Genomic DNA, 14,012 nt, shown 5'->3' on the forward strand with positions numbered 1-14,012 from the left:
GGTGTTGACCAGTGTATAAATACAACTGGCGTTCATCCCGTCTCCGAGTATCTGGAGAGAGTCATGCCGTCATGCCACGTTCCAGGCCAGCCTTAACCAGTGTTTTTCCAACCTTCTACCCTTGAAAGTGCACTGGAACAGCAGTCAAACCTGTGGCTTCCCACCCGTGAACTCGTATTATATCGATGTAGTAGCCTACTCCCAGTCCCGAGCTCTGACGTCACATAGTTCGCGAAACAACAATGGCAGTCCCTACGGATAATGCAAGTGGTAGGGGACACGTTGAAAAAAAAAAAAAATAGGACAATATAACGTTTTAACAAAATTAATAATCTAGCTACAATTCCTTGCGCTCAGGACGTTTGGCGTGACTTGCCTGGAACGCTACAAAGTCTTTGATCGTGATTTAAATTAGTGACTTACAGTCTCAAAAAACCTGCCTGGAACACAGCATCGGAGAAAGAAGCAGTTGAACAAACAGGTAATGTTGTAAGTTAGTGTATTTTGCTGTTCTGTAGCCTCTGTGTCTGTTATTATATTGTAATGCTTTTTAGTTTCTCATATTGGCTTACTGTATATGTCACTGTAAATGATTCTAGATATTTGTCAGTATTGTTTTTAATAAATAAATAGGTAGAAAAAAATGATAGATGGGAAGTTCCCAAATATGTTTTTTTAATAAAACTAATTATGTGTACAGCTTGGTCAGTTACTGTTTGGTCCTATGACTTTCAGTTTTTTAAAACAATACTTAAATGTGCTTATACAGTGTTTTTCGACAAACTGATTGGTTACATTGAAGACTACAAACCACAAATCCAGAGTCATGGCATATTCTACTGAAAGGTAGGACTAGTAGCCACTGTTATTTCAGTATTTAGGTGTTTTTGTCTATAGAGATTTTAAATTTTATTTTACCAGTTGTTCCTATTTTTGTTAAACATATGCTAAAATGATCATACAGTTTAAACATTTCCCTGCTATTCACATGACTTAAATATAGCTACAGTCCAGTGTTGGGGGTAACGAGTTACAAAGTAACAGATTACAGTAACTATATTACTTTTAAGTAACTAAGTAAAGTACCCTAATAATATTGGTAACTACACTACTTTACTAGACCATAGGAACGCGCTTTCCTGCGTTACTCAAGCCGTGTTTGCCTGTGTGTAAAGTTCTGGGCCGGGTTTCCCGATAACGATTGATCTTAGCGCTTAAAGAGCCACACAGATGGGAAATCAAAAATTACCTGTATTACAGTGTATCATGTAGCTGTCCATCAGTGTAAACAATGTGCAAAGTAATTAAACCAAAAAGTACACTTTTTATAAAGTTATTGGCTTCTTAAGTAAGGAGTCAACTCTGAATCGCTGAAACGAGTCGTTATAGATTTCAAATCTTTTGCCCATCTCTATGTACGTCACTAGGAACACTTTGCATAATAATCTCCGCCTACCGTCTTGAGAGAAACTGACCTCTGACCTGCCCCCCCCCCCACACACACACACACACAGCTCTGGTTGGTGTGAGAGCATCATGTCGAGGAGACAGTGTGTTTTATTTTCACTGCCAAAGAATGAAGATCAGAAGAACCAATGGCTAAAATTCATTTTTACCACAATACCAGAGCAGTACAACAAATCCCTTTTGTTCGGTTCACAACATTTCACTGATGACTGCTTTTCTAATCTCGGTGAGTATAGCGGGATTTTCAAAGCATTTGGCCATAAAAGAGGGTTCATTACCAACTTTATTTGGACCAACGAGCATCTCTGAATCACAACGCAAAGTATGATTATGAAGTTATGTGTCTGTTTTCTCCCGAGCGTCTTATCAGTGTGTGTGCTGTCTACAGCCTTTCTGCGCTGATCTTCATTTACAAAAACGTCATTAAAATGAAGTGTAACTCCGTGAATACTCAACGAAGAGACATGAGAGAGATATCTATAGAAAGCTTGACTTTCTATAGATATCTACTTTAAAACTAAACAAGTGCTGCCGAAAACAGATATTCTGTGATAAAGTAATCCATATGAAAACAACGCGATGTCTGTTTTTCATGTCACCCTTCGTTATATCTAATGTGACCATGCCCCCGTGCTGAACGCGCTATTCAGATTCAAACTGAAGCGCGCGGCTTGAATACACCCAGGGGCGTAGCAAGCTTTTCAAAAGTGTGGGGGATGGATGTGGTTTGTTTATAAACAATAAAAATGATGAACACATTGACAGAGGGGTACAAAATGCAGGGCTTAAAGTTCTCTGGCCCTGTGCGGGATTTCCGGCTTGCAGCGTTTGGCTGGGAAAAAAATAATCCTACATTAAAAAAAAGAAAAGAAAAAAAAATCAGAAAAGGGGAGAAAAAAACGCAAAATCAGAAAAGGAGAGAAAAAACGCCCACACAAAGCTTTTTCTCTGGTGGTATAAATAATGTAACAATTTACTGTTTTTAAACATTAAAATAATATACACTTTAATTTCATAGTTCTTCAACAGGTATGCAAACAATATCCCAATAATAGCAATTAGCATTAGTCTAAAAGACGAAATATAATACCGAAAACACTCGACATGTCAACAAAACGATTAACAGAACATCTTCCCAAACACATATCAAGCTTATTTAAAAACCTCTAAAGCATAAACACTCATTCAAAGTACCTGGAAAAGGGAGATGTAAATAACCATAAGTTCCCGCCTCCTCAGCACGAGCTGACCGATAACACCCCAAGAGAGGCGGGACTTAAGGCAAAACAGCCAATCATCAGCCGATCACACTCAAAGCCGGTGTAGAGTTTGAGAGGGAGGGGGCAGGAGGCAGCCGCGGCGAGCGCAGACACAGAGCGGTCAGAGAAACGGAGGAACGACTGTAGTAAGGCGTTTGTGCAAAACTGCGGAAAAACTGCAGAAAATGTGCGGGTGTCGAACCCTCTCACCGGGAAAAGTGTGGGTGTTAAAACCCCCACATCCCCCACGGGTGCGACGCCCCTGAATACACCCACACAGAAGAAAAAGCAACGAGACTGTTCAAGTTTTTTATTTTACTGTTGGCTTCGCGATGAGAGGAATAAGACATAATTCACCCCAAAAAGATGCTAACGCATAGTTTACCGTGAAGTTGTGTGCGGAACAACCAACCAAAACTATGTCAGTTGACCAATCAGAACACAGTATGCTACCGAAAGGTGGGGTTTAAGAAAACTGAATTGTTTGAACAGCTTCGCGCGAACCGTTTGGGGATCTCTGAGAATTGAGGTAATTTTAAAATGATATTTTGACAAAATGACAATGTTTTTTAACCTTGGATGGATTTAAACCTAATGTACAGGACTTATAAACAGTGATAGGAAGTTTAGAATTTTCATCTTACTGGCTCTTTAAGAGCGTTTTCTACGAGTAATTTTACGATCGTTCATTAGTTTCCCAACAATCACGTAGCTGTGCTTTAAGTGCTGCTTAGAGGAGTCGCTGTCCGTTTGTCAAGTGCTGAAATGTCACCTTATAGAATGAATCGTAATTGTAGTACACGCTCGTTTATTGACGTTAACCTAATGCTGCGTTCCAGACAGACAACTTTGGATACAATAACTATAATACAATACTATATTTTATTACAGTGTATAATATTATACTTTACATAATAATATATAATGTATTTTTATACAGTAGAGAGAGAGAGAGAGAGAGAGAGAGAGAGACGTTATTTCCGGGTCTAATACATAGCTGGTTTTCATGCACTTCAGCACATTGACATATTTACATGCATAAAAACAACTTATTTTATTCAATTATTTCTTAAAATAGCCTTAAGAAATGTTTTTCCCCCTCCAAAACTGCACTGAGAGTCATGATGCGTTCACTTCATGAGCGTTTGACCGTTTGATTTGAGTAAAACTAGCGTCACATCGCATACACGGAACTGTAAAGGTATTCACGTAAACACATCAAAATAAGAGTCCGGTTTAATTTAAAGACAAGTATTTGATTAATAAAATTAAATTTAACCATTAAAATGGAGTTGAGAAAAAAATAAACAGAAAAAAAAATGGAATCCAGAAAAATTGAAACGCAAAAACGGAATTTGGAAAAATATTCAACCGAATTTGGGAAAAAATAAACGGATTTCATAGGGCCCTAAAAAAAGTAAAGTAATACAATTTATTTTAAAATGTTATAAGCTGTTATTTATATTATTTATATGTTGTTTTCTCCACAGACAAAAAAAAGAATCAAGTTTGTACAAATTTCATGCAATCATCAAAGAAAGTATTGTAACTGAGGAGGGGCCTCCTACTCGATATCATCTGAAACCGAGGACAGACTCTCGTGATCCATCTAAACCATACATAAAAGTTACCTTTGGGGAGAGACACACAAAGAAACTCCATAAAACCATTCTGCTGGTGGGAGGAACAGGAACAGGAAAAACAACCCTGATCGATGTGATGATCAACTACATGTTGGGTGTTCAGAGAGAAGACAAGGTTTGGTTTGAGATCACAGATGATCAGAGCTACTACTCACAAGTTCATACTCAGACCAGACGCATCACTGTTTATGAGTTTTATCTACAAGAGAGTCCAATCCATTTAACAATCATCGACACTCCAGGATATGGAGACACTCATGGAGTTGAGAAAGATAAAGAGATTGCTGAGAGTTTGCTCAGTTTAAGTAAATCTGCTGAAGGTATTCATAAAATACATGCAGTGTGTCTGGTGATTAAAGCAACCCAGACTCGAATATCTGAAAGAGAATTATACATATTTGATGCTGTTCAGTCTTTATTTGGAAGAGATATTGCTGAAAACATCATCTTGGTCCTCACACATTCACGTGGAACTATCCCTAAAAATATCCTGACGGCTGTTAAAGAGGCTAAAATCAAGTGTGCAGTAAATCAGCAGAATCAGCCGGTGTATTTCCTGTTCGACAACTGTCAGACAGAACCTGCTGATGAAACTAATGAAATGCTGAAACAATCATGGGATCTAACTTTCACAGAAATTACAGGATTTTTCATATTTATTGAAAACATAAAAGCAAAATCACTGAAGATCACTCAAGGTGTTTTGGAGAAAAGGAAGCAGTTGGAGACAAATATCTCTGATCTACAATCACTTAATCAAAAGATTGACACAAAGCAAAATGAGCTGAAACAAGCTCAGGAAGCTGTGGAGCAAAACAAGAAAGATGCTGAAGAAAACAAGAACTTTGAGTATGAAGTTGATGTGGTCTACATAGAGAAGGTAGATATTGATCGTTCTGTAGCCAGTGTGGCGATGTGCTGCACCTTCTGTAGGGAGAACTGTCATTATCCAGGATGCTGGTGGTGCTGTGGTCTCTCATGGTGTAAAGTCATGAAGAATCATTACTGTACAGTGTGTACTAATAAATGCCACTACAGCAAACATGTCAAAGAAGCAAAAATATATGAAACAAAGATGAAGAGGGAAAAAATGACAGATCAAGATTTAAAAAATAAATATAATGACACTATAATCAAAATTAAGGAAGGTGAGTCTCTGGCCAAGAAGCTGGAAGAAGAACTACACATATTAGAGATTGAGAAAGTATACCTGGTGATGGAAGCTTATCACTGTGTGGATATTCTGGACTTGATCGCACTGAACACTGATTCTGTGTTCACACTTCAGCATTTTGATTTTCTGATTGAGAAGCTGAAGGAAATCTGTAAGTCTGGAAAGGCTGAAACACTGGAAAAGAAAAAAAAGAGAGCAAGAGAAGAAAAAAACAAAGTGCTTAAATACATGAAAACATGTTAAATCAGATATAGTGAGCTGTGAAGGTATCTTTCTGTGATATAATGCTACATATATTATCATTGTATTCATGAAAGCAGTGTTCATATACATAATTTGTAAGAGTGACTAAAGCCTTGCTAAATATAACAATTTAGCCAATTGTTTGTGTTGACTAGCCCCTTACCAGTCACCCCCCATTTTTTTTGGCATGGAGACAGAAATGACATACCCAAAATAAAAAGGTTTCTGCTCATGATTCTTTCTGTCTAGATACATAATCATCATTTGTTCACAAAGCTGACATTTCAAAGTTTACTGTTCAGGAATCATTCAGACTGTTATGATAATATAGATATATAAGCTCAAACATAAAAATAAAAATATTAAAAACATATTTTTTTAATGTATTAAAAAATTGTTGATGTACTGTAGGATATGAGTTTAGAAACACCGTCTATTTAAAGCCACAAGTCTACCAAAGCTTCATTTGAAAATTTCATAATCTAAACTGTAAAACTGTGAATTTTATGAAATATTTTCTAAGGCCATGTCATGTGTGTTTTTAGAGAAGGCTAATCTGATTGATTTATGGCACTTGTCATCTCTGTAAGATCATGTGAAGATGTTCTGTGTGCTCTGTCTGTATTTTTGGCTCTGAATACTCCCCCATTCATGATTCTATTGTTCCCACAAAACAAGTCTTTCACACCTCCACCAGGTATGACACATTATATGCATTATTCTTTTGCTTTTATTCCCCCTTTATTAGCCTTTGTTGTGGTATTTCAAGCTTTACAAAGCCACCAAGCTGCTATCTCACTTCAGTCTCAGCATGCATTTAGCCCTTATTTAGCAAAAGTCTTACTAAAAAAATTCAACAAAACATTTTCTTACGACCTTAGATGAATTATTGTGACAGAAATGCATTATGAAGAATAAATGCACCTGCTATTAGTAGAATTAGAGCTAATGTTAGCATTAAGCTACATCAGACAATTTATGAAATTATTAGTACACTTTTACTCAAAACTCACTTTAAACCCCGATTGAGTTTTTGTAATAACTTCCTTTTGCGATCACGGGTGGAATTTGGTTGTTTACTGTTGTAAAAATATGCTATTTATAGCCTTTTACATCGCTGCACAAGTTAGCATTTCAGATGTACATTTTCAATTTTTTTTTATAAAAATGCCCCAGATCTCCAAAAAATCTCATACCAAGCTTTACTATCGTAATCGCGGATTTATTATTAATATATTTTGCATGTACAGAAGAGTATCAGTGTTGTTATGGGCAGATATGAACCAGGGAGTTTACAGGAAGCATGTGACATGATGTGGCGGTGTCCGGTTATGACACTCTAAAGATTGACAAGGCGAAGGCAAGATGGACGCCAGCACAGCGCCACAGCAAAAAGTGGTCATCAACCCAGCGCCACGATGCAAGATGGCCGCCAGCTCAACGCCAACGCCCAAGATGGCCGCCAGCTCAACGCCAACACCCAAGATGGCCGCTGAGACATTTTTGGATCATTTCTCCATGCTGTCACAAAACCTAGTGATTCCCAGGAGTGTTCATGTCACGTCTACTGATCCAGAGACTGTTCACGTCACGTAGGCTGGGCCAACACCACAGTAAAAGATGGCCACCAGCCCAGAGCCACTGCAGAGGATGGCAGCTACAGTGGAATTTCCTTAGTTGAGTCAGGTTCCCGTTGACCCTCCAGAGTTGAGTCAGGTTTCCGTTGACCCTCCAGAGTCGAGTCAGGCTCCAGTTGACCATCCAGAGTCGAGTCAGGTTCCAGTTGACCCTCCAGAGTCGAGTCAGGCTCCAGTTGACCATCCAGAGTCGAGTCAGGTTCCAGTTGACCCTCCAGAATCGAGTCAGTTTCCGGTTGATCCTCCAGAGTCAAGTCAGGTGCCCGTGGACCCTCCAGAGTCAGGGTTAGTCACCGTCGACCTTCCAGAGTCAGGGATAGTTCCTGTTGACCCTCCAGAGTTGAGTCAGGTGCCCGTGGACCCTCCAGAGTCAGGGTTAGTCACCATCGACCTTCCAGAGTCAGGGTCAGTCACTGTTGACCTTCCAGAGTCAGGGCTAGTTCCTGTTGACCCTCCAGAGTCAAGTCAGGTGGTCGGGGACCCTCCAGAGTAAGGGTTAGTCACCGTCGACCTTCCAGAGTCAGGGTCAGTCACTGTTGACCTTCCAGAGTCAGGGCTAGTTCCTGTTGACCCTCCAGAGTCGAGTCAGGTGCTCGGGGACCCTCCAGAGTAAGGGTTAGTCACCGTCGACCTTCCAAAGTCATGGTCAGCCACCGTTGACCTTCCAGAGTCAGGGCTAGTCACCGTCGACCTTCCAGAGTCAGGGCTAGTCACCATCGACCTTCCAGAGTCAGGGTCAGTCACTGTTGACCTTCCAGAGTCAGGGATAGTTCCTGTTGACCCTCCAGAGTCAAGTCAGGTGTTCATGGACCCTCCAGAGTCGAGTCAGGTGCTCGTGGACCCTCCAGAGTCAGGGTTAGTCACCGTTGACTTTCCAGAGTCAGGACTAGTCACCATTGAACTTCCAGAGTCAGGGCTAGTCACCGTGGACCTTCCAGAGTCAAGGCTAGTCACCGTTGACCTTCCAGAATCAAGTCTAGTCACTGGTGATCTTCAAGGACAGAGTCAAGTTACTGGTGATATTCAAGGACAGAGTCAAGTCACTGGTGATCTTCAAGGACAGAGTCAAATCATCGATGATCTTCAGGGACAGAGTCAAGTCACCGGTGATCTTCAAGGACCGAGTCAAGTCACCGGGGTTCTTCATGGGAGAATTCAAGAATACAAAGGCAAGTCACCATCAATCTTCATGAACAAGGGCAAGTCACCATTGATCTTCATGAAAAAATACAAGTCACCAATGATTTTCATGAACAAATGCAAGTCACCAATAATCTTCATGAGCAGAGTCAAGTCAGCATTGATCTTCTGGAACCCAGTAGTAACACCATGGGAGTACCAGAGTCTCGTCATTTCTATGTTGAAATACCAGAGCTGTTCCATGTCTCTGCTGAACTACTAGAGTCCCACCTCGGCTCGGCTGATCTACCAGAGTCTCTACTCGCCTCTGCGGAACTTCCTGAGTCTCGTCATGTCTCAGTCGAACTCTCTGAGTACCCGACTGATCCTGTTGTGGCCATGGTGGCTACCCGTAAGTTGTTCATGTTCTTTGTTTCAGACTTGCCCAACCAGACTTGTCCTCCTGCCCATTCGACCACACGAAGGTGGTGGTCTTCTGGTTCCCCCTTTGGGGCGTACGTTTCGGCCGCACGGATGTGGTGGTCTTCTGCTCTGCCCTGGGGGGCGTCTGGTTCGGCCGCACGGATGTGGTGGTCTTCTGCTCCGCCCTGGGAGACGTCTGTTTGGACCGCAAGGATGTGTTGGTCGCTGCTCCGCCCTGGGGGGCGTATGTTTCAGCCACATGGATGTGGTGGTCTTCTGCTCCGCACTGGAGAGCGTCTGTTCTGACCGCACGGATGTGGTGGTCTTCTGCTCCGCCCTGGTGTGCGTCATGTGATGTCCTTCTTAATTCTTTAATTTCTTGGACTTGTGTTTTTGTGTTTGTGGTTTTTTTTGTTCTTCTGTCTGTTTTCCTCCTATGGACCAGGCCCTCCGTCCCTCCCCCTGATCCTCCGCCGGTCCACTTCCCTCCCGGGTTTCATGTCTGTGTCTTTCATTCTGTTTCCCTCTAAGGACCTGGCCCTCCGTCCCTCCCCCTGATCTTCCGCCGGTCCACCACCCTCCTGGACTTCTCTTGTCTCTGTTTTCCCCATTTTACCTGGCCCTCCGTCCCTCCCCCTGGTCCTCCGCTGCTCCACCTCCCTCCTGGTCTCTTTGTGTGTTTGGTTTTCCCTTGGGTTTGGGTGGAGCATCTGGCAGCTATTCTGTGGAGGAGGGGGTAATGTCACGCTGTCTAGTCTCTGTTTCCCTGGGTGTCCACTAGTGGGCTCACTTCCCTTCAGGCACTTCACCATAGGCACTAGAATTCCTCTACTCTTGTCCTGTCATCAGAGTAATTGCACTCCTGTTAATTGTTAATTGCACCAGGTGCAGTCACTTTATTGTCATTAGCCTCCCTATAAATACCAGTCTTATCCTGTTGTTTGTATGGAGTCCTTACCCTTCATGTATCCAGCATTCTCGTTCCCCGAGATTCTTCCCAGTCTGCTCGTCCTCCCTTTCCTGTTCCTTTCCTTTTGTTTGTTTATTTTGGACTGTCTTTTTGGTGTTGACCTTTGCTTGTTTTGACTACGATTTGGATTACCCTATAATAAATACATCTGCATTTGGATCTCTCGCTCTCCCTGTGTCTCTCTGGATACACGATCGTCACAATTTGTTCAGGAACAATATTCATATGTCCATTTACATCCAGATACTGGAATAGTGAAAGTCTGTCTTGGTCTTGGGTGCGTTTCTTTAAAGCAACTTTGGTCACAAGTTCCATCATTACTAATACTGTTTAATAGAACTTGCAACCATAGCCAACGATACTTTTTGGGAAATGCACCCCTGAACAATGATGTTAAGTGCTTACTGCATCTTGTGTTTGTTGTTTTCACTAATTCCTTGTTAGTTATTAGTCATGCAGTTACATAAAATTTCCTCTAAAGTATATTGGACATATTTCTGTCCTTGTTTAATAAATCTGCACATGGGTCCCGCCTGACAAGTTCCTATATCTTTGGTAAATGAAATTGGTCTGTCTTTTTTAGTACTTCACAGAATGTCATGCTCCACAAAACAAAAACAAAAAACAGCCTTTGTTTGTGTAACTACAGGTGCTTCTAAATAAATTAGAATGCCGTGGAAAAGTTCATTTATTTCATTAATTCAACTTAAATTGTGAAACCAGTGTAATAAATAAATCAGTGCACATAGACTGAAGTAGTTTAAGTTTTGGTTTTTAATTGTGATGATTTTTGGCTCACATTTAACAAACACCCACCAATTCATAACAAATCTCAACAAATTAGAATACTTCTTAAGACCAATAAAAAATATATATAATTGTTAGCCTTCTGGTAAGTATGTTCATTTACTGTACATGTACTCAATACTTAGTAGGGGCTCATTTTGCTTTAATTACTGCCTCAATTCGGCGTGTCATGGAGATGATCATTATGTGGCACTGCTGAAGTGGTCTGGAAGCCCAGTTTTCTTTGACAGTGGCCTTCAGCTCATCTGATTGTTTGGTCTCTTGTTTCTCATCTTCCTCTTGACAATAGCCCATAGATTATCTCTGGGGCTCTGGTCTGGTGAGTTTGCTGGCCAGTCAAGCACACCAACACCATGGTCATTTAACAAACTTTTGATGCTTTTGTCAGTGTGGGCAGGTGCCAAATCCTGTTGGAAAATGAAATCAGCATCTTCAAAAAGCTGGTCAGCAGAATAGTGTGAGTGATAGAAGAGTGCTCAAAGATTTCTTGTTAAATGGTGCAGTGACTTTGGTTTCCAAAACACACAATGGACCAACACCAGCAGATGACATCACAGACTGTGAAAACTTAACACTGGACTTCAAGCAACTTGAGCTATGAGCTTCTACACCCTTCCTCTAGACTCTAGGACATTGGTTTCCAAATGAAACACAAAACTTGCTCTCATCAGAAAAGACTTTGGACCACTGGCAACAACAGTCCAGTTCTTCTTCTCCTTAGCCCAGGTAAGATGCCTCTGACGTTGTCTGTGGTTCAGGAGTGGCTTAAAAAGAGTCTTAACCATGATTGTGTAGCCTAGTAAACCAAACTGAGAGACCATTTTGAAGGCTCAGAAACCTTTGCAGCTGTTTTGAATTAATTAGCTGATTGGGATGTCACCATATTCTAATTTGTTGAGATAGTGATTTGGTGTGTTTTTGTTAAATCTAAGCCAAAATCATCACAATTAAAAGAACAAAAGATGTAATATACTTCAGTCTGTGTGTATTGAATTTATTTAATACACGAGTTTCACAATTTGAGTTGAATTCATGAAATAAATGAACTTTTCCCATAACATTCTTATTTATTCAGAAAAAACCTGTAGATTCTTATAGGCTAAAAACAGCAGTCAGTGTTTTTAGCTATTAAAAGATTAAAACAATAGTTTTATGTATTTCTCTAAAGTTATTTTATTTTATTTTTTTGGTTAAAGTTCAGAGGGATTTGCCTGTATTTTGGTGTTGATGCAACCAGTTTTGGGTCCATGAGATATCAGCTTTATAGTATTAATAAAATCAGACTGGTAAAAATAGGGCAGCTGTGGCCCATTTTTTTGTGGCCCAATATCTTAAGTAAATTTATTTACTTAAGATATATGGGCAGTTTTCTTACAGTTATCTCTCTCACAGACAATTTTCTGTAAAAGAGTGCCATCAAGGGTTCAAATCAGAAAATCACATACACCAATACACTCGCCTCAAGTAGGTTACTGCTGAACATATTTGCATATTGGATATTTGCAACATACAGAATACTTGCAAGACATGGGAAATATTACAGCTTGTGCAAATTATGTGGAATATTTGTATATGAAGCAGAGCTTTCATTACTGTAGTACAGTTTCATATGGCACTCTAATTTGGCCGTGCTCATAGTTTTTTCCAATTTTTTACTTGTGTTTGCTGATTCTTTGGCCCATTATCAATAATGGGCCAAAGAATCATGGGCCAAAGAATCAGCAAACACAAGTAAAATATCGGGAAAAAACTATAATTACGGCCGCATTAGAGTGCCTTAATGAAAGCTCTGCTTCATATACAAATATTCCACATAAACACAGGACTGCAACAAAAAATACTAAACTTGTAAAATATTTACCAAAAACATACACCTTTTTTTTTTTAATCTTTTTTTTTTTTTTTTTTTTTTTGACAGACACAATAAGAAGAGCTCTGTGTATAACTCCCCCAAAAAGAAGTAGAATAAAGTTAAAGAGTGCTGCTGTGATGCCTTCCTGAGAATTGTCTTTACTTTGAAAGAATAATGAGAGTATGCACATAACACAAATAAGGCAAACTGCGATAACACATACATTACATTTTCCTTTGCCTATGTAAAAGGATGTCCCTTTAAGAACGTTGCGTGTTTTGCATGATGAGCACGTTAGGCAGTTATTACCTAAATCCAGATTTTTTTCAACGCAGAAGTAAATAGTTTTCTGTAAATGTGTGAGACTTCCAGTTCATTAGCCACTGTAGGGAAATAATGAGAAGTAGAGCCATGCACAGGCTTCATATTTAGGCCCGAGCCCTGGCCCGAGACGATCAGACCCGAGCCCGGCCCGTGTCCGACAGCTTATCAGAATTACCAACCCCGAGCCTATTTCCCTGTTCCTTTAAGCTATTAAAAAAGTTCAGTTTTGTATGTAATGACATAATGATTATATTTCATAAGTTAATTTAGAAAAACGTTTTGAGCTTTTTTTTGTTCATTACATAATTACACACACACACACACACACACACACGCACGCACATTTTGAATTTTTTGTTGTTGAGCTCGTGTTCAAGTCAATCAAGATGAAAACTAATTTGTGTAGCAATTTCTAATACTGTGTGTATGTGTGGGTCACTTTTATCATTATCAAATGTTGGCTATAACCTGTACATAACCTGTTGCACATGGAATGTGTCTTAATTCAGATGATGATATACTTTTGGCCATTTAATATTCATTAAATTCTAAATGTTATTAATGTTGGTTTTTGTCCCCAAAACTCATTCATTAGAAGCACCACGCCTCTGTCTTGCATCAGCAGAACGCACAATCTGATCTAATGCCTTGAGAATCAAAACATCAACATCATCATTTGTGTCAATCTCATTATGATAGTTCTTCACTGGGAAGATGTAGCTCATTGGAACACCCACTTTGGCACTGCACAACTCCATCTGGACAGAAACACAAAATAGATTTTGTAAAACTATATAAAACATGCAACATGTATAGATGATTAAAATTACATATAGTACCCTCTCTTTGATCTTCTTGCTTCTGTAGACCATTTTTAGATCATTTTTGACCAGAGGACATGCTTCATCCACTTTAGACATGACAATCACTTGAGGAATCCCTGCAATGAGAAAGATTAAAGTGTTTTCCTCCAAATTATACAAATCTACATTTTGTTATATACAGGTGCATCTCAATAAATTAGAATGTTGAGGAAAAGTTCATTTATTTCAGTAATTAAATTAAAATTGTGAAACCATTGTATTAAATAAATT

At 39.8% G+C, this 14,012-nt stretch overlaps 2 protein-coding genes across 2 annotated transcripts in view; one reads left to right on the forward strand and one right to left on the reverse strand.

Annotated features, from left to right (window-relative positions):
- The first annotated feature begins 55 nt into the window (after positions 1 to 55).
- Positions 56 to 14,012, forward strand: part of LOC127946564 (uncharacterized) — a 321,463-nt gene continuing 307,506 nt past the window's right edge. The window contains exons 1-4 of the mRNA XM_052543231.1: positions 56 to 270; positions 358 to 481; positions 770 to 846; positions 4,217 to 5,249. Of these exons, the coding sequence (XP_052399191.1) occupies positions 827 to 846; positions 4,217 to 5,249 (1,053 nt within the window). The 5' untranslated portion in view covers positions 56 to 270; positions 358 to 481; positions 770 to 826. The remainder of the gene's footprint in view (positions 271 to 357; positions 482 to 769; positions 847 to 4,216; positions 5,250 to 14,012) is intronic.
- The window catches only part of LOC127946566 (interferon-induced protein 44), a 43,342-nt gene continuing 42,016 nt past the window's right edge, over positions 12,687 to 14,012 (reverse strand). The window contains exon 7 of the mRNA XM_052543234.1: positions 12,687 to 13,676. Coding sequence (XP_052399194.1) covers positions 13,503 to 13,676 — 174 coding nt within the window. The 3' untranslated portion in view covers positions 12,687 to 13,502. The remainder of the gene's footprint in view (positions 13,677 to 14,012) is intronic.

Source organism: Carassius gibelio, chromosome A24, assembly GCF_023724105.1.
Source record: "Carassius gibelio isolate Cgi1373 ecotype wild population from Czech Republic chromosome A24, carGib1.2-hapl.c, whole genome shotgun sequence".
Taxonomy (NCBI): Eukaryota; Metazoa; Chordata; class Actinopteri; order Cypriniformes; family Cyprinidae; genus Carassius; species Carassius gibelio.